Here is a 20,791-nt window from a genome sequence, read left to right on the forward strand (position 1 = left end):
GGGCTGAATGACTGAGCCCCAAACTCTCACTCTTTCTGAGGCTAGAAGGTCCAAATGGCCCCTGCTTGGTGAAAGAACTAATACTAAGCATTTTCTATATATAAATACAATTTCCCCATTCCTCTCATTCCCCAATACTCAGCTTTGTCAGGATGATATTTCACAAATCATTTATTACTTTGTAGTTTATGTGACATGGAAAGAGCTCAGCAAGACGGATGGTGACTAATGATGTGTATGCAGGTAAGCACAGGGAAGAGGAATATTGATGTTCAGATGGGATTCTTTTGCTACTGTTGGTAGGGGATATATTCCTCCTTTTTCTTCTTCTTCCCTTTTTTTTTTTTTTTTTAATTTTCTTCCCTAGTAGCGTATTACTTGTAGTTCTGTCCTTGCTCTTTCCTCAGAACACTGGGCCACAAAGGAGGTCTTGGTCCCTGCAGAGCAGGGCTGGTCCAAGGCAGCAGATGATGGGACAGATGCTGGGTGCCCTGTAACGCGGCTCTTCTGTTTCCTGATGCAGCATCAGGCTCTGCTGATGGAAATTCAACACAGTTCAGGTTTGAGATCAGGGTGTAGCTATTCATGCATGGAAACATGGTTTGCTTGCGATGGTTACCTCATGCTGACAGCCTTTAATTTAATAAATTCAGAACAGGCTGCCTAAACAGATAACAGGGTGACCTGACAGCCTCAATTTCTCCGTGCAATTTCTCAGCTCGCATCCTCTGATTTTTCCCCAACTCCCACAGGGAATCTGGGCTCATTTCAGCTGTGGTTTATGAGAGTTTTGAGTCCGTATCGAGTAATTCCTCTCACCATTCCCCCAGACATCTCTCTTCTCCTGAGCCATTCAATCACACCTTGAAATCACTGCCTGAATGTAGTTTATTTTTTTAATTTTTCTTTTCTAGCAGGTCTTACAACAACAAATGGGAATTACATTCTAAATAAACAGTCCACCCTAGGAAATCTGACTGATGGCCCAGTTTGGCCTCAAAATCCTTACAGTGGCCGCAGGTAGGCAGCCACCCTGCCCATGAGAAAGAGTTGACGTGTCCTTGCAATGGATGGCACCTGGCCCTGCTTCATGGTCACATAAAGGTGATCTGTTCAAACCAGCCTTTGTGAGAGCCACAGGTACACCTAATGCCTTTTTCTTTCCAGTTCTTCTCACCATTTTTGGCTGTTGTGAACCCCTTCAGCACAGGGCACAGGTGAACATCCTCATGCTGATTTAGGAAGCACAGTATTTATTGTATTTGCTGCTGCCTGCTTGCCCAGGAAGGGACCACCGAGCCCCAGCCAGCTCACTACCTAGTGTGACTGCAAGCGTACAAACTTCCCAGTGCGAGCTGGTGCTTGTATTTCAGTAAACATTAAAATAAAATATTTTTTATTTGTTGAAGGAATGGACTCAAACACAGCCTCTTGGCAGTATCTAATCCATCTGTCAGAGCTAGAGGGCACTGCCCATACTTGTAGACATTTTGTAGTTGATACCAGGCCAGGCTGTTACCTAAGTGTGTGGTATCATGAGCTTTGTTTATAACGTTGGCATATGAACCATCATGAGAGATCAAGCATTGGCAGCAAGCGTTCAAGGGGAGGATGAATGCATGATGGGGTTATGTTGTCAAAACTCCATCCCCAAAAGTCATTGAGAAAACCTCTGCTTGGCAGGTGGACTTGGAAACATGCTGAACCATTCTGTTAGCCAAAGCTTTTGTATTTTGTCATAAAAATGGAGCATCCAGTGCTTTTGTGCAGCCTGCCAGGGTGAGTGAGCATTGATGTCTGTGGTGGGGCATGGAGGAGGCAGCTTTGCTGTCAGGGATGTTGTGATGGCCAGCAAGCTGGGGCTGGGGAAGGGGATGGTTCAGTAACCCAGCATCACCCATACAGTAATTTTCCAAAATTCTAGATGGCTGCCTGGAGGGACTTTTTCCCCAGCAATTCAGGACTGCAACATGGGGCAAGTGTAATTCCAAACAAACGCCTCCAGCACCTACCGATAATGTATCTCTGTGATTTCTGAATTTCCTAGCGACGAGATTAGTCGCAGCAATACATGGTCGGTGCAGCCAAACCAGCTCGGCTGACCCAGCCCGGGGCTTTTCCCCAAGTTTTGTGGCCTCTCCTGGTCTCGCTCCACCTCTCCCCAACAGACAGCCCTGGTGTCCTCCAGCTCATGGGCTCTTTGGGGCTGAACGGAGTCCACCCCTCTCAGCGGTTGGTGGGAGATTCACATTTCTCTGCTGCAATCAAAGTCTTTATGTAATTTATGTCTGCCATGGGCCATTAAGGTGTGTCCTGTAATGCTATAAAATAAACAAGTCTGTTGGGGTTTTTTTTAACAAGTTTGAGACTAGTAGCTAGAAATGCTTCACAGCCATAAAGAATATACAGCAGGACAGGAGTGTTGCACAGTGAATCTGTCTGCTGGACGTGAAATGGTTTTCAAGTCTGCAATGGGCTCTAGAGTCACTTGCCATAATCTTGGAGGCAAAGGTGAAGCAGTAAATCTGCTGTGACTCAGAGTGTGCACCTGGGAGAGAAACCCTCAGAAATATTACTGCAAGGCACCAGATTTCTTCTAGAGACAGCAGGTGAGGCACATTGAGGGAACGCCTCTAAAATTGCCCAGAAAAGAAGGGAACCCAAATGAGGGTCTGAAATAACCCATGGATGCAACATGCTCTCTGTCAGGAAGAAAACCAGAGGTATCATCAGAAAATACATTAAAATAGGGGTTTTTACCACTTAAATTCGTGGTTTGCTTTGGATCTTTTTTCCATGATCTTCCAGAAGTTGCAAAGTCAGAATTACCTGGAGTTTGATTGCCACCCTGTGTCTTGCAACCTGAAATCACTAAGTAGCAGACAGTGGAAGGGTAATCCCCTCCTGGTATTGATTACTTGTGCTGGAAGAGGGGTTTCTCTGGAAATCCCTGCTCAGGAGCTCCCGAAAGATGCTGTTCTCTGCTGGGCTGATGGTGCTGCATGTTGACCTGGCAGCAGGAGCAGACAGCCCAGATTTTGCCAGCAATCCTTGGGGTGTTTACACAGAAACAACAGAGATCTTCTCCATTATGACTTTTTGGACATTGTATTACGCAATTATCTGGGTATGGGCTGTGCAGGCATGTTCTTCAAGGACATAATTAGCTGTCTTGCCAGTCCTGAAGCACTGATCTGGACTTGCACAGTGCGGTAAAGCTGTTGGGACAGGTTTTGCCAGGGGATAGTTTTGGGCTTCTGAACGTGTGATTCAACACCCAACTACGAGGATGAAACCTGTGTGCATGTGACTTGGGATGCAGTTGGTGGTGGGAAAGACAACTTTTAAAATGTTGATGCATTTAATTAAAACCTCTTTGAATCAAGATTTTACTTAGGAAACACAAGCGTATTATGCTGCAAGTTCTCATCGAAAACAGGCTTTCAGCCCTCTGTGAAGTGTCCATGTGTCTGTCCCGCAGCAGCACAGCTCCCTCTCCCGACTGCAAGCTCACCAGCACAGAGATGAACGGTTTATTAAGCTCACTGTGCCACAGGTTAATTTTTTTCAGAGTTAACGTCCTTTAAGGTGTGAAGGGATGCATCCCCACCTGCAGGGATGGGCTAGATTAAGTCATCCCAAATCCATAATTATTTCAGGTTCTTCAGTGAAGTGCATTGCCCGGTGGGACCCTCACTATCTCCACCCATCTTCTCCGAGTCTCATTTAAAGAATATCTCTATTTTACAGAGTGAGGGGGATGTTACAGGGTGGGCAGGGGTGTCTGCTCGCAGGACCTCAGTGCAACGAGCTTGGTTGCAGCCCACTGCAGCACTTGGCTGGGCCGCTGCCCTCCCTGCTGCTGTCCCCTGTCCTGGGGACATAAGCAGGTACTATGCAAACATGCTTGTGCCTAAACTGCTGATATACCCTTGTGTCAATCTGTGATGCTCTGACCTTTTAGCCCTGTGAGGTGGTTTTGAAGTCTTGATTGTCCACCTTCCTCAACTATGGATGGCTTAGATAATCCTCAGAAATATGATATTTCTGCTTGCACAAGAGCTTAACAAGCCCTCCTTGTGTTGCCCAAGCAGCTTTAATGCACCAGCTTGGCCACGGGTAGCTTGGGTGGGGGTATGTCCTCTGAAAACAAGATCGGTTTCTTATGCTGCAAACCACATGGTCAGCTCTGTCTCCAGACGCAGCGTTCTGTTAGGATGCTCTATCTGTGCTGGACTTTGAGAAGCCCACAAATCAGATATAGGGATATAAAGGTGGGAACTGCAAGTAGTTGAAGACACAAATCTCACATTCTCATCAGCTGTGCTGCCTTAACCTGCATTACCCCATGAAGCCCAGCTGGGGAAACGGCCCAAAACTGCCCAGGCTGGACTTATCAGAGGAGTTGTGTTTCAGGCAAGGGGTACAGGCTGCCGGGGAGCTCCTGCTGCTCAGATACTGCAGATGGGTGAAATGCACATCAGAGCCTCACAGCAACCCTCTTGCCAGGACCCCACTCTCTGGACCACCACTGGTACTGGGCCCACAAGGACTTTTTATTGCTACAGAGGAATAAACCACCAGAATAAACCACTTTGCTGGAAGCCAGTCCCTCCTTGCAGCCTCAGCATCAGGCACTAGATGTCCTTGCATGCCGTGCTGCGGGTGTGCAGCCCTCCGGAGCCACACAAGCGACAGGTGTGACATTTCCAGGAGGGTGATGACCACGGGATGAAGGTGGCCCCTTTTCTAGCTCTGGTCTTTGGGACAGAGGAGACTTTGGGGGGGAATCATAGAAGTGTTTGTGTTGGAAGGGACCTTGAAAACTCATCCAGTGCCACCCCTGCCATGAGCAGGGACATCTTCACCAGCTCAAGTTGCTCAGAGCCCCATCCAGCCTGGCCTGGGATGTCTCCAGGGATGGGACATCCACCACCTCTCTGGGAGAGGCACTTGCTGCTCTGCTTTTCTTCATGCTCCCCAGGGGTTGCTGGGTCAGGAGCTGCCTCATCTGGGGAGTCATTTTCTGTGAGATTCCAGTGAGCTCTTGTCCATGCACATCCCAGCACCTGCAGCTCGAAGTCACTTACTGGTGATCTTGTTAAATTATTTCAAGAGCAGCCCTTTGTTGTGGGAAATCAATAGCTGCCTTGTGGGTCTGTCGATGCCTTGCTGAAACCCATTAAATTACATGAGTTTGATCCCAAAGTGGCAAACACAGCAGTATTTTAAAATAGCTTCACAGCCAGGAAAACCAATAACATGCTCATAAGGTGAATTTTTTTCTGTCCAGCAGTGAGCAGGACTGGAAAAATGGAAGATGTTACTCACCCAAACTCTTAGTGAATAATTACTGGATTGGTGTAAGATATAAATAATTTCCCCACTTCCGTTACTTTGAGGACAGCAAATAAGAACAAATAAAATTTTGGGGGAAAAATGAGTGTACCTGGAGCAGTAAGGAGCAGCCTTGAGTAAGCTACTAAAGTGATGCTCTGTACATGAAAACTTGGTTCACTCCTGGGAGCTGCAGTATCTTTTGGGGAGCCCTAGCAGATCTCTGGTCCCCACCCCACGTGCTCACTGCCCGGCCACGTGCTTACCCTGACCCCCATTCACTGCCAATGTTTGTGGCAGTGAATCCTCACCCCCGGGGATCCCATCTAGGAGCATGGCCACCTGCCCAGGTAAATACACCAGCAAACCCTGGAGCTATGTGAAACTTTTGGTCCTGAGTGCCTCCAGAGTGGCTGAGGGCAAATTTCAGCCACCCAGCAGCTGCTCCCACAGCCCCAGAGTGTTCGCACAACGTGCCAAACTCCTCAGCGCTTAGAGGACAGAGCAGCAATGCTGCAGGCAAAGGGATGCTCAGGCAAGCTTTATGCCCTTTTGAATAACCTCCATGTGTTCGCAGCTTTAGCCACAGGCTGAGTATGTTAAGAATAAGAAAGGTTTCTATTTTATTTCTTTAAACTGGGCATCCCCTTGGGCACCTCTTGGCTAGTGTGGTGCCCAAGCCACAGCTGAGCCCTGAGACTCTTCCCAGGGGCTTTGCCATCATACCTACATTGGGAACCCCAGAGGGAGTCCCTCTTACACTGAAAGCTGTCATATTTTACCCTCTGAGCAGTCATTAATGATATTTATTGTCAGTAATATATTGGGGAAATCTTCTTTCCTCTCACAAATGCAAGCCAGAGGTGGTATTTGCTGGGCAAAGGAGAAAATTACTTTGGAAATTAATTATCAAGGGCATGAGCAATGGGAAAAATGACAGTCTCTCCCTCCCCACATTTGCTATGAAGAAGTTTGATAGCTATAATTTAAATACATTTACAGTCACATTTAGTCCATTAAAATAACATAAATTCACAGTTTTATGTTGCAATTGGGGAGAACGCAAGGTCCACTATAAAGAGGGAGTAATTTATTTAGGTGCAATAACTTAGGTGTTTTTTTAATTGGTGGTCATGCCCACACACAGGCTTATACATTTAAAAGTCTAGAGTTCCCCATTTCTGTGCTTTTTATGCTCTTATATATGATCCAATATGAGGTGTACCAGGCACGAGAAACAAAGGGTAGTTTTGAACGGTCATCAGAAATGGATTAGCTTATTCCAAGGGTTCTTAACAGTCCTGACCTCAATTGCATGTTGAAGGGAAAAATATTTTGGTCTGTTTTATGTGAACCCTGTTACAAGTCATAAACATGCAAGAAAATTGTTACAATATCTCTTCCCTGTGACTACACAAAGTCAGTGGTCTGCAAATTTAAGCAAGGATGGGTTGGTTTTGGTGTTAAATACTCGTTTTTTCAATTAACAAAACAATGAAGTTGGGTGATGTCCCCTTAATTCCCAAACAAGCAGGCTAAAAAAAAAAAAACACAACGAAACCAACCACCACCCTCTGAATTTATTTACCAGTCATCAAGCAGAAGGGATTTAGCTGTTTGCCTGCATCCCTGCACCTCAGAACATCAAAACTGCAATATTCTTTGGGTTTGAAGGTTTCCACTAAAAGGTGCGGTTTCCCTGGGAGCCGAGGCTGTGCCTGGAGCTGGAGTGCGGCCCCGGCCCAAGTGTCCTGATTTTCATAGGATGCCCAGTGCTGCTGCTGAGGGCTTGGGAGAAGCTTCACAGCTCTTGGATGAGCCATGTATGTCTTGGCAAGATATAATGAGATTTGGAGCTTTTTTTTTTTAAAAAAAAAAACCCTATTATTATTATTATTATTATTATTATTATTATTATTATTATTATTATTATTATTATTATTATTATTACTTCTTTTTTTTTCTTATGTTGGTAATTAGTCATCCTGCTCTGGAGAATCCTGCTCATCAGAGCTCTGGGGAAGCCCAGGCATCTGAGGACTAGCATCTCCTGATGCTGTAGGAGTTTGATTTGAGGGTGAGGTTAGTCCAGGTAATTCTCCTTTATGATGTTTCCTGATATCTGTGGGTTGCCTTTAGGAACAGGACCAGGAATAACTTGAATTTTGACACTGCACCCAGTTTCTATTTGCAGCAACTGTGTACATTAGGTGGGGTAAGTAATTCCTCAAAAATCACCCCAAAACCTGATGAAAGGAGATTTTGGTGCAAGCAGGAATGTTTTAGAAGAGGGGGTTTTGCTCATTAGCACAACTGTGGTTAGAAGCCACTTTGGAGGTATTTGCAACCAAAGTCTACATTTTGTCTTAAAGCAAGAACCAGTGTGATGTGAAATGCTCAATTTGAAGCTCGATACTTGTTTCAGCTCCTATTCTGATTGCAGGGCCTGGATCCGAAACCCCGATCCCAGAGACTGGAGTGGACTTGATGCACTGTTAGTGGTGTGGGTGAGCAGTGTCCTCCAAACTGTGAGCTCTGCAGCCCCCAACTTGCAGAGGGGAGCGGGGTTTGTTGTATTTTGTGCGGTGAGCATACATCACACACGTATATGGTCTTCCTGGGTCTCCTCCTTTGGTTCAGACCAGTGTGTTGACAGTGTGATGTTTCCAGGCTTGGGTATAAATTTGCTATAAAATCACATGGCAATTACATATTGCATTGTAATAAACATAAATCAGTGCAGGGACTAAAGCAGGGTTTTAGTCTCCGGGCTGGGCAGGCAAAGTTGCTCTGCCTAATTCCCATCTCTGTAACGGGGTCATAATTTTCTCTCGTGGCCATTGAACTGTTGGATTAACCTCAATTCCTCAGTCATTAGTAAATATTAGTAAGTCATACATGACATTTTGCACCAAGCGAGGCTGCAGGTCCTGCCTGTTGGAAGTTTTTAATTAAATAAAGCTCCCTGCTGTGTGCAGAGGGGCAGGGGGGAGAAGGTAGAATTCAAAGGGGAGATGAAAGCTTCTGTCCCTGCCTGCCATGCTGGGGTGCAGGCAGGACTTCTGCTCTGCCTTGGACCTTTCGTTTAGAGAAGCCCTTGGGTTCTTCAGGTGGCCTCTCATCTGAAATAACAGCACGGGGTTTGAGCTCCTTCTCCAGGAGTCTTTCCAGAAGATGCTGGAAAACGTTGAGTGTAGCAGCTGAATAAGCCCCCTATGAGAGCTTGTCGAGCAAATATCACCAGTGATATGGGTAAACTGATGCTTTGTGCTGAACATCACGTACACTGGGGAGGAAAAAGTGATGGGCCAAGATCAGATCTGAAACTGGAATGACAAGAGCCTTTCCTTGAGACCTCTGAATTTCTGAACTTGGAGCTGGGGGTGAACAAGTCTGATGTTTCCCAGCCTTCAACAACCTTCCCATTGTTCCTTTATCCTTTGTTTATAAGACTTTAGTGGTCTGGGACCCACTTTCCAGGGGGAAGCTCAGCATTAAATGTCAAGGAGGAGAAGGTGGGGCTGCAGCAGGTGCCTTTTCCTCTGGAGCTCACCCTCGCTGCCATCCGGCAGGGTTTGAGCTCTCTGCCTGCAAAGCAGCCTGGAAGGGAAATGCCACCAGGTCAGCAGTGGTGACAGCCGGCTGTGCTGGGCTCTGCTGCTGACAGGTGCTGCATGGCCTGACTGCTCTGGGTCTATCAAGACCTGTGATTAATGTTTGCTGCACTCACTGTGATGTACTTTGCCTGGATTTAACTGTGTCCACTCAGCATTTGTGTTATAAATATGCATAAAGCTTTCAAGGCCCCCAGTGGCTGCTGGTGGTCCTGTGCTCTCCACCTTTAATGAAAAGGCAACAAAGTGTTCTGGATACCAGGGATCAGCAGCTAAAGGGATGCTCTACTGACTGGCTAAAGAGGCAGGCAAGTGTCAAAACCCTATTGTCTCCACTAATCCGTAAATTGTTTAGTTTCTTCTTCTGGCCCTGGCTAATGGCTCCTCACCTGGGAACTGGCAGTGCTGCAACCAATAGCACAGGGTGGTGAGAGAGGTTGGCAAAGCCCCGATGCCTTGGCTGCAGTTGTGTTGACTTGCCCAGGACAGGCAGTGTTGTGTCACCCTTGGCAAGAAGCGGGGGATGAGTTTTGGCACACAGAGCCCAACCTGAGGTCTGTGGCTCTGCATTCCCCCTTGGCTGTGGTATGACACGTGGGCTGGGACCAGCCTGAGTGTGCGCCTTGGGCGTTCCTGTGCTTTCTCACCTGCCTCAGATAAGTATAGAAGCATCTTTTCCATTAATTCCTCAAAGGGAGACTTAAACCTCATGGAAATCTGGGCAGAACCAAGCCCTTAAAATATGGCCAGTTAAACTTCCTAGTGCAAACAGCTGGTTTCTTGCTGGTGCCTGAGTGGCTGAAACTTTTTCTATCTAGATCCATTTAGGAGGAAAAATGAGTATTTAAATGCCATAGAGCTGGTTTTGACATAAGCAAGAACTACTTTTGACAAAAGCACAGAAATAGCCCCAAATGTCCAAGCTAAGTAATGAATCTTCAGAGCGCATAGGAAGGAAAATTCAAAGAACCTTATTTATAAACTTGTTTAGTAAATAGTTTTAAATAACTAGCATACACTAATCCTAAACTGGGTGTGAATAATACAGTCTGAACCAGCCATTTAGTAGATGGATGTCTAAAGGAGAAAGAAGCATGTAAATAACCTGAGGATTGTGTAAGTACAAAAGAATGCAATAGTTTAGGCTGTGAGGGGTATGAGCTGATCTGCACCAGCACTTGGTGCATCCCCATGACAAGGATGGTAAAATGTCTCTTGCCTTAGATTATCTTTGCTGTGAGATGTAGGTGGGGATTGAGGAACAGCCGGGTTGCACACCAGCCTGCTCTGAGCATCCCTGTAAATGAACACAGAGCTATTAAAGCTCTCCACACAGCTCCCACAAGCCAACACAAACCCCCTGAAGTTCCTCCATTTTCCCCATGTTACTTTTGTATTGCTGGAGAAGAAGGAAACCTTGAAAGGTGAGAGCTCAGTGAAAGAGGGGCTCAGCCCACCGGCGTCCTGGCCCGCTGCTGCGCTTCTCTCTGCCCCGTCTATTTGAAAAAGCCATTAGCCATGTACTCCAGCAGAGAGAACTGGGCTCCCACTCACTTTTCTTTGAGCAGCAGCTGAGAGGAAAATGCACATTCCCCTACCTTTCACCTCAAACAGAGAAGTTTCACTTGCATTTGCCTGAATAAAGATCGATGGTTAGGAAAAAGAGTCTGAATAATACCTCCAGGTAGGGTTCGCTGGGGGGTTTGGGTTCTAGTGCACTGCAATATATAAGCTTGTTTTTAAAAAAATCATGTTTGGCTGGTTATTTTACTCTTAAAGCAGTAGCTGGCCAGGTCTTTTGGAGCAATCATGCTGCTCCTGGTTTGTAGGTCAGGCATAGGGTCAGTGTGGTAAGCGTGTAATGCTTACACAGGGGTGCTGGGCTTGCTGGGTCCTGTGTCAGAGATGTTCAAACCTGGGGACATGGCCCTTGTGGGGTGTAAAGTCCCCTAGAGCAGCCAATGAGACGGTCTGGTTGCCGTGGGTGGGCAGGGGGGAAAGGCCATTTGGAGCCTGTGGCCGCTCCAGTGCTGCGAGGGACCGTCCAAGATGGTCTGGGTTGGAGCTCTCTGGCTTTTGTGCTCTTCTGGGTCTGAACTCAAACTGAGAGCATCTCCCAAGTGTGGAGGAGGAGGTAAAATGATTTAGTGTCATTTTGGCCAGAAGACTTACTACTCCTGCTGCAAGTGCAGATCTTGACCTGTGTAGGTCAAGGAGAAAAGGAGCATCACAAAGGCATATCCTCGTAATATAGAATTACAGGATTAAAAATATTTGTCCAGCTGAGCACTGTGATTAACTCTGTAGCCACGAATTCTGCAATACCCCCGCTGGAATTGCTGGCTGTTTGTCTTACAAGGGCTTTTTGGAGTAGGGGTAGGGGATTGGGAGTGAGTTTTATTTCCCAGCAAGAAATTGTTCTCTGCTGTCTTTACAAAAATGCTGCTAAAATCTGTTGTGGGGTTAGGGAGGTTGCAGCGGGTAGGGGACATGCCAGAGGAATACTCTTTTTAGACAGAAAATGACTAAAATGTTGCTTAGTGTTCTAGCGGGGGGGTGTGTGGGGGTGAGAGCGCGCAGGCAACACCCACCGGGGCTGCTCCAGGGTGACCCACTCCCACCTAAAAGTGTCCCCCTGCCTTGCAAGAGCCCCCTGGCCGCCCGGGTCCCCCCCGCGGGCCCACCCCTGCCAGCTGCCCGCTGTGTGTCGGTGGGAGGAGGAGGAGGAGGAGGAGGCGGAGGAGGTGGGGGAAGTCCCCGGCTCCGGCATGAGGCCGGGCTGAGCGATGTGCGAGCAGGCAGCGCGCTCCTGCCGGGCCGGCGTGCAGAGGCTGCTGCGCAAGCCGCCGCCGGCGCTCCGCGGGCTGGACGGGCTCCTGCGCTGGGTGGTGGCCAGGATGAGCGACAAGGGCGTCGCCGAGCGGGAGCTGCTCACCCCGGGCACCGCCACGGCGCAGAGGAAGGGCACCTCCGTCATCCTCGATGTGAGTGGTCCCCGCGGAGCTGGCCCAGGGGTGCACCCCGGGGCCCGCACTCCTAAGGAGCGGCACGCCGGCTCCTGCCCCTGCCCGGCTCCTGCGCTGCTCGGGATCGGGGTTATTCCTCGGGTCCTGCACCCACCCCGGATCGGTTGGGGACGGGTTGTACCCTTGGTCATGTAACCCTCAACTGGGTGGGCATGCGGTTGCAGCCTGGTACCTGGATCCCCTTGCGCGGGTCCTGAGTGGGCGTGGGAGTGTAGCCCAGCTGCTTCATCCCCTTTTTCAGGTCCCGTATCCCTTTCCCCGGTCCTGCACCCATCCAACCAGTTCGGGATCGGCGTTATCTCCCGAGTTCTGCATCCGCGGGGCTGCGCCCCGGTCCAGCATGTCCCGGACCGGCTGGGCAAGAGGCTGCACCCCGGCTCCCGTGCCCGCTTGCCCGGATCCTGCAACCACAGGCTGCATGTGCAAGGGAATCACCGCGGCTCCTGCACCCCAGTTATCGGGTCCTGCATGCCCCAACCAGCTTGGTTTCAGGGTTATTCCTCAGATCCTGCATCCTTGGCTCGTTGGGGACGGGGTGCAGCCCAGGTCCCGCATCTACCGGACTAATAGGGTGTGGGGGTGCAGCCCAGATCCTGCACCCCTAGGCTGGCTGAGCATGGGGAACGAGCCAAGGTCCTGCACCTTCTTGCCCTGCACACCTTGGGACAGCTGGAAATAAGGTGCACCTTGGTCCTGCATCCCCCGGACTGGCTGGGCATGGAGGTGCAGTTGGGATCATGTACCCACTTCCCTGGGTCCTGCACTCACAAAGTGGCTGGGCATGAGGGTTCAGCCCGGGTCCTGCATTTTTCTTGACTGGCTGTGCATGGGGATGCTGCCTGTATCCTTCATCCCCTTGCCAAGTTACTGCACCTCTGGGCTTGCTGGGCATGGGGGGTGCACCCTGTTTCCTGCACCCCCTGGACTGGCTGGGGATGGGGTTGCACGCCATGTCCTGCAGCCGTTTCCCCAGGTCCTATATCCCTTCAAACAGCTGGGATGGGGGTGCTCTGTAGATCCTTAATTCTGGCATTAGCTTGACCGGATGGGGATGCAGGACTCCAGGTCCTGCAAACCTCTCAGTCTTGTAGTATGGGTTGCCCCAGGTTAGCTGGGCACAGGGATGTACCCAGGTCATGGAACCCAGTCCCTGAAGAGCTGTAGCAGTGAGGGTCTGTGCACGGTGGTCCTGGAAGCCTGCAAGTGTGGGGGACCGGGTTGGGAGGGGCAGGCAGGGGTGTGTTTAGTGCCTCGGCTGCGGTATTTATAGGCTTCCTGATTAGGGAGCTAACAAGGCTATTTGCGCTTAAATGAATTGGGAAAATGGGGTGGAATCAACCAGAGTGCAAACGGTGTAATTACACAGTCTTTTTGCAGCACCTAGTAATTAAACACATAGATCCTCAGCTTTGCTATCTCCTAGCTTTAATAAAATGTAGTGAATGCAAAAATAAGCTACCAAGGCATTGGCTGTAGTAAAGGATAACTTCATGCTCTTTGCCAGCCTCCTTGCAGTTAGGAAACAGTAGCTCTTCCAGGTGAGCCCTGGCATTTTCTAAATAATTTGCTGAATCTTCTACCACATCCCTGGTCAGCATTGGCATGGACTATTGAGTCCAAAACTCGTTAATCCTCTGAGCACCGTGGGCTGATAGGTGTTTCAGTTCCCTGAATGAACCAGTTCTACTGGATCTAGCGAGCGGCCAAAAGCAGCTCGGAGAGCAGAGCACTCAGTGGGTGGCTGTGCCTGGTGAAATGGGCTGGCAGGTGGGCAGCTGCGGGAATGCTGCTCCATGGGGAAACTGAAAGGACAAATGCACCTCATACTGTCTTTTAAGTCCACTTTTTTTTTTTTTTTTACCTGCCCTGAAATTACCAAAATTTTACAACAATCGGAAATCTAGGCTTCAGAACATAAATGCAATTGGGAAGTAAATGTTAAGTTTCTACAATAGGGTCTTGATTTAGGACTGTTTTCCCACCAAAGGGTTATTTTATCTGTTCAACTTACCATCTTTAAATCAATTTTTTTTTCTACTTTGAGGTTTGAGCTGAGAAAATGAGCCATGAACTTTCAGAATGGCTTAACCAGTGGGAAATACAATAGAGCTGGATTTGCAGCTCCTGACCCTTTTTCACTTTCACAATGGGATTGGGAGCCCTTTCTCACTTGCTGAAAGTAGAAATGCATGCTGGAAATGTAAGGTTTGAGGTTTGGGTTGTGTGGTGGTGTGGTTTTTGTTTTGTTTTGTTTTCTTCCTGCCTTAAAAGTGCTTCTCTCCTTTTTCTCCTGTTAAAATAAGAACATCATTTGTAGCTGGGTCTTTGCTGTAACAGGCTCTTCAAGTGTACTGTGACACCCCCACGTTCATACAAAGAGTTTAATGCACATGAGGTTAATTTTCACACATTAGCAGGAAAGTAACAGGGGTCCCACTGCATCCTCAGGGATGAGAACAGGTTGTCTGATTAACTCATTCACGTTCTTGTGTTAGGTGGCTGTGCTGGGGAAGCAGCCAGTCCCAGCTGGGGGATGAAGTAAAAGACCTGTAAGATTTTGGATTTAACTAACACGTTCACACGAGCTGGTGTGCTGTGTGGGCAGTTCACTGGTGACTGGGGAAGGAGGGCTAAGCTTGGTTTTGGCTAGGAATCAGGTAAGATGGCTCTAATGGCACCTTAGTCAGTTTTTCTTCCTCTTTTGTTCTGCCTTTCTTTTGACTCAACCCTCTAGACTGTGAGGGCATCTGGTGGGTCAGTATGAAGTTCCCTACACCCTTTCCACCAAAGAAACAAATCCGGTGTTGTGGGGCAAAACTGAGGGCTGAGGGGGTTAGATGTCTTCTGCCATCAACAGGGTTACTGCCACTTGGAGGACAAATCTTAACGGCTGTTTTCAGTATTTCTCCTTTATTTTGCTTGTGTCCTTTTAGGTAAAGGGTTAAAAAAGGTTGAATAATGTTAAATAGTTCAGCTTAAAATCATAGGTTCCCAAGTGTAAAAAAATAGCTAAAATTGTATATTAACCAAACCCTGGTAACAATCTAATGAAGAAGATATATATAAGTGCCAAACATTGCCTAAAATAGGCAGCAAGTAAAACAAGTGACAGATGCTATTCGGTGGTGGTAACAGATCAAGTGGAGGTGATGTGTCACTCTAGGAACCTGGGAAACACCAGTCTGCATTTAATGGTCAGCTCTTACAACGTCAGTCAAACCAGCATAAAGTGCTGGGGTTGAGCAGATGTTCTGTACCCATCCTGCCCTGGCCCTTGGGTTTTATGTCTGGGTGCTTGCTCCGTGGGTCTGGATCGCACACAGCTGTTCCACCTGCAAAAGCCAAACGCTCAGGGTTGGCAGCGTGTGCAATCTGATGTAGATAACTAGGGTCTATCCACAGTTTATGATGCGAGATTGTGGTAATGCTACAATCTCTGTCTGTCCTCTGGGCTGCTTGAAGATGCTCTCCAAATGCCATGAGCTTCTCTCTGCGCCCATGAGGAGAAAAACCCTTTATTAAAAGGAAGCTAAAACTGTCATGGTGCTGCTTGAATCCACATGTGGTGATGGTGGCATTTCCAGTCCAGAACAAATCTGCAGATTTCACAAGACTTACGAAAAGGAGACTATAGCATGTGTGGGAGTAAGCCTATATCAGATCGTATTTGCTGAGTGTAAATGAGTCCACATGCGATATGGAGCTGATGCGGATGGCGCCCAAGGAGTGGGAAATGTCTAGACAGGTGTTGCTCTCTCTGGGAGTATTTGGATGCTGATTTACCGATGGTCCTTACTCAAGTCTTTCTACCTTCACGTCATTGTCAAAAATCTGGTTGACAGCAGGAGGGTGAACTCCAAATGCTTGCCCAGGTCAGCCACAGCGGCTGCGGGCAGAGGTGCCCCATCTGGTTGACACCAGGGAGAGCCCGTTGAAGAACTCATCTTCCACTTGGTACCTAAAATAAATGTCAGCCGTGGATATGGTGAGCACTCCCAGGGCTGGACTGTGCGCTCCAAGGGGTGTTGGCATCCCTACTTTCTTTCTGGCGTTACTTTTGGGCTTTATTTTAAATGCAGTTCATTTCAGGTCAGGTTAATCTCTTTGATCTGCTCTGTCTTTTGCTGCAAACTAATTTTGACCTTTATCTGCCTCTTTCCTTCTTCGACAGGGTCAGAAAGATCATTTCAAATCCAGTTCTCCTGCTTATGGCTCCTCTTGCACCATCTCTTACATGGCCAGATCTGATTTGCACTTCTTCAGCCCTATGGGATTGACTGAAGTGTTCGGCTAGAAGATACAGAGAATTTGGTTTATGCCAAGGGTGCATTTCCAAATGTAGATCCAAGAACTGGCACAGTTTTCCAACTGCTTTGTCAATGATTCGATTTCCAGTGCAGCCCTAACTAACAAAGCTATTGCAGCCACAGGAACCCCTTCTCAATCTCCTTCTGCTTTGACCTTTTTCCTTCTGTGTGTGTTTTTTGTTTGTTTGTTTGTTTGTTTGGTGGGGTGTGACGTTTTTTGTTTTGTTTTTTTAATTTGTTCAGTCCCTTTCTTGTGTCTTTGTTTACCTTCTCGCTTCTCTGAGTGAACCAGGAGTGCTGCAAAAGCTTTGTTTTTCCTCCTTCATCCCTCCTACATGAAATCCATGGTTTGAAATCATCCCCTTGAGCCATGCCGGCAGGGACAGGGGCTGGCTGGGCTCAGTGCCTGTGGGGATGGCTCACTGCAAGGTGCATAACTGCACAAAAGAGTCGGTCCTTTCCCTTTGGCTCTTTGGGGCTTTTTAAGTGGGTGCTTGAAATGGAGCTGCACCCACAGTCAATGTTTATGGAAAAATACCTTGTAGTGCTGTGAAGGTGGTAATATATAATGCAATTCTTGCCTGTCTCGTGCAAGCTTTGTTTAGGAAAACTAGATAAAGGCTAAGGAGAAGGTAAGAATGAAAGGAGAGGCTAGGACATGGTGTTCACTGCTCTTCGGTAGGGGAATTAAAAAAAAAAAAAAAAAAGGCACGATTTGGAATGGGAAAAATGCCAGGAGACCTGGAGCTCTGTATCAGCTTTGCTTTGGAGAGGGAGCCACTCCAAATGGGATAATGTTTTCCTACCAATGGCATATTTCTTAGTGAAACAGCAAAACTAAACCTTTCCCCTTGTATGGGGAAAGGTTGTTAGCCCGGTGATGTCTAAAGATGTAGTCCAAAGTTGCAAAGCTTCAGTTCATTATTTTCTCATTTTATTACCAGAAAGAGCTGTAGGAGAGGAAATTCCTACTGGTATCTTGAGTTAGAGAGCTAAAGGCAATACCTGATATAAAACTTTGTCTCAGCTCCGAATGAGATATTGAGGCTTGTAGGGAGAGGAACAGAAAAGAAGAACAGGAAGGTAGGAATATAGTGAACAGAATAACTGGGTTTTCAGGTATATCTGGCTATCTGAATGCTTTCTCATCTGTAGGCTTTCCTCACCCAGGAGACTTAGATTTTGTTTGTCCTCAATTCCGCACCAAGATTGTGATGAAAACCAAAATTCTAGTTCAGTTGCACGCTGTTTTAAATCAACATCATATTAACTTGCTGAAGGGATTATGACTCTACAAACCCTGTAATAAGTTTTATGCTTGTTAAGGGAGTATTTTGTGAATTTTATAAAATTGCGGAGAAAACCTCCATTATGCAGCCTCCAGTGTCACACATTTTCATCCAGGAGCTTTGAGAAGGCAGAATTGAATGTTTAACTTTGAAACCATATATTTTTTTCCAAGTTTCTTATTACCACTAGCATTTTGAATTGCTTGCTTCTGGCAGCCAAATATCTGTAGTAGCCGTTTGAGAGTACAGCAAAAATATGCATGAAAAAAAAAAAAAGCTATTGGAAATTTTGACAGAAGGTCCTTGCTTTAAATAAAATAGATTTTATATTAATCTAAACACTAGGTAAATGTAATAAGCATGCTGCAGACAGAAAACTGCATGCATTACCTGTGTAAATCCTATAAAATGGGTTAATCTGGCCCATATTGTGAGCATCCTGTGGACTCACCATGTGATTTAGCCTGTGCTTCAGGAGACTTGCCTAATAGGTTTAAGGCATAGCTGACGGGGGAGGTGGTTGCTGTAGTACTTTTTGGACTGGCTAATTTCTCATTTACCATCCTAAAGTGGCGTGTTGCCCTGACAGTTGGAAAACTGGGGGTGATGGAGCGGAAAGAGCGTCCCTGGTGAGGCTTTGTGGTGCTGCTGGCTCCTGCTCTGAGAAGCCCTCGGCCGACAGGGATGGTCCTCAACTGGGGTGGAGACGTGGGAAGCCAATCGCTGCCGAGGGCCTGGCAGGACAGAGCGTTTCTCATCAATATTTCATCGCCTCCACTCTCACTGACCTCCAGGGCTGCTGCCTTGACTAAGCGTAAGCAACGTTGCTGAGTTAGAGTAGCATGGATGGAGTGACTGCAAGCCTGCAGAGAGCGACTGCGGGGCTGACTGCCTTGCAGCCTTTATGTTGGAGAGGACAGAGCATCTTTGCTTATCAGGGGAGACATTATTTTGGCCTTTTTGTACTTAAAAGGGGCCAATAAGAAAGATGGGGACAGACTTTTTAGCAGGGACTGTTGCGATAGGACAAGGGCTGATGGTTTTAAACTAAAGGAGGGGAGATTCAGGCTGGACATGAGGAAGAAATTTTGTACACTGAGGGTGGTGAAACACTGTCCCAGGTTGCCCAGAGAGGTGGTGGATGAACCATCCCTGGAGACATCCCAGGCCAGGCTGGACGGGGCTCTGAGCAACCTGAGCTGGTGCAGATGTCCCTGCTCATGGCAGGGGTGGCACTGGATGAGCTTTGGAGGTCCCTTCCAACCCAAGCTATTCTACGATTCCTTTCTTCCTGGAGCTGGTTGGAACTTTCCTTGCCCTGAGCTCTCCAGGAGCCTGGCACTGAGCTGGCCTCAGGAATTTGCCCCACTGGTCTGTAGAGAAGTTGTGATGAGAGGCTGTGGTTTCTGTGGTTTCTCTTCCATTGCCAGATCTTAACACCTTTTCCTTACCAAAAGCACAGCACACCCTTCCCGCAGTGGAACAACTAATTCAAGACCTGAATGGAGGGCATCTTCAGGTTGTGCGTGGGAGAGCACTGTTGTTTGCTCAGCTAAAGTGTAAATCCTGGGTCTTCACAGAAGCAACATTTTTGGCAGCATTACCAAGCTATCACAGGGTATATTATGTCTTTATCAGCCTCCTGATGCTCATTCCAGTGTTCATACCTTGATGTACTGCCTGTGTTGACAGATGACTTTATCTTAAATTGCTTTCCCTCCAGGAGTCCTGTTTTAAATTCTTTTCTGTCTGCAAATTTTAGGTAGTCCAATTAAGCTGGAAGAATAAATCTTGCTGATTAGCAATAAAAACTAACCAGCCTGGTCCTGTAGAATAAACCTTGGTAGGTAACACAGATGATGTTTTCTCCCATCAACCTGTTCATTTATTACACAAATAGTCATACTTTCTAGGAGTATCCACAGGAGTAAAAACACTAAAAAGTTCATTTAGTGAAGCTGGACATAAATACTTCATTTCGTTTTCTTTTTTCCTTTCCCTTTCCCTTTCCCTTCTCCTTTTCCTCTTCCTTTTATGTTTCCTTTTCCATTTCCTTTTTTCCTTTTACTTTTCTTCTTCTTATTATTGTTCTTCTCTTTCTTCTTCTTTTTCTTCTTCTCTTTTTCCCCTCTTGCTCCAAGAGTTCATTGCAAGGTGGGTGGCTCCACAGAGTGCTGCAGATTGGGCCTTTTTCCCACTTAAAGCTACATTTTACTGATCGGTTTTGCTTTCCTTTTTCCCTCGGACAGTTGTGCTTAGTGGGGTGCTGATCTCCCACAGCACCTTAAAATGGACATTGCTGCTTCTGTGTTAGACTTGGTGTCACATCTTTGTTTCTAAGCAGCGGGAATGGTAATTGAAGGATGTGGCAATGGAAAAAAAAAAATCAAAAACAAACCCTGAAATAAGCAGCCTCTAGAAAGAAAAGTGTCTTGTCTGGAGGTGCTCATGGGGAGTGAGGAGTTGGGGTGTCCAGGCCAGGAAAAGAGATATATTTCATACTCCAGCAGGGCATATTGTGCAAGGCTGGGTGACGTGCCAAAGCCACGACATGGGTTGGGGTCCAGCCTGTCCTGGCTGGCTTTATTCTGACTTCCCATGGACAAACCATGTCAGGCCAGTACTTCAAAACCCATGTTTAACCTCAACGAAGTCCATAAGTTTGGAGACAGGTAGGAATTTCCCCCAAAACTTCTAACTGCTCTAAAAAAAAATAAAATTGAAAGCCAGCCCAAGAAGCAAGCAATTTAGGAGGGATTGCAAGCTATAATCCTTGTAGGGTTTTTATGACCTCTTAAAGCTGCGACTCAGTGACTCCCACTGTCTGGGTTTGGCTTAAGCAGAGGGTGTTTGCCTCTGCTGAAGTATGCAAGAAAGTCCAGTTTTGCCTTTGCCTTATGCAGCCTAAGAAGAACTTGGGGCAAAAGAATGATTCATGTTCCTTAATTAAGCCATATTCACTTAAATAGCATATTCTGAAATTCAATTTGTCTCTTGGGTTTCTTGGTTTGTGCAGCAGTTTCTCCTCTGATTTTTTATTTTTTTTTTAGTGATTTTATGACCCAGAAAATAAGATATTCCATTTTATGGCTGACTCTGATCTGTCTTGCTGCTGCTTTTATTCCCTCCACAGGGAAATTCCTTTGTACAGCCAAAATCACTGCTCTTGCTCAAATTAATAGGGTCAGGTCTGAAGAGACATTGATAATGTTTTCCCT

The 20,791-nt window shown here is 47.1% G+C and overlaps 1 protein-coding gene across 1 annotated transcript in view; it reads left to right on the forward strand.

The window, feature by feature from the left end:
• The first annotated feature begins 11,728 nt into the window (after positions 1-11,728).
• Positions 11,729-20,791, forward strand: part of NECAB2 (N-terminal EF-hand calcium binding protein 2) — an 83,392-nt gene continuing 74,329 nt past the window's right edge. The window contains exon 1 of the mRNA XM_082062805.1: positions 11,729-11,935. Within this exon, the coding sequence (XP_081918931.1) occupies positions 11,738-11,935 (198 nt within the window). The 5' untranslated portion in view covers positions 11,729-11,737. The remainder of the gene's footprint in view (positions 11,936-20,791) is intronic.

Source organism: Streptopelia decaocto, assembly GCF_964273445.1.
Source record: "Streptopelia decaocto genome assembly, chromosome: 11".
Taxonomy (NCBI): domain Eukaryota; kingdom Metazoa; phylum Chordata; class Aves; order Columbiformes; family Columbidae; genus Streptopelia; species Streptopelia decaocto.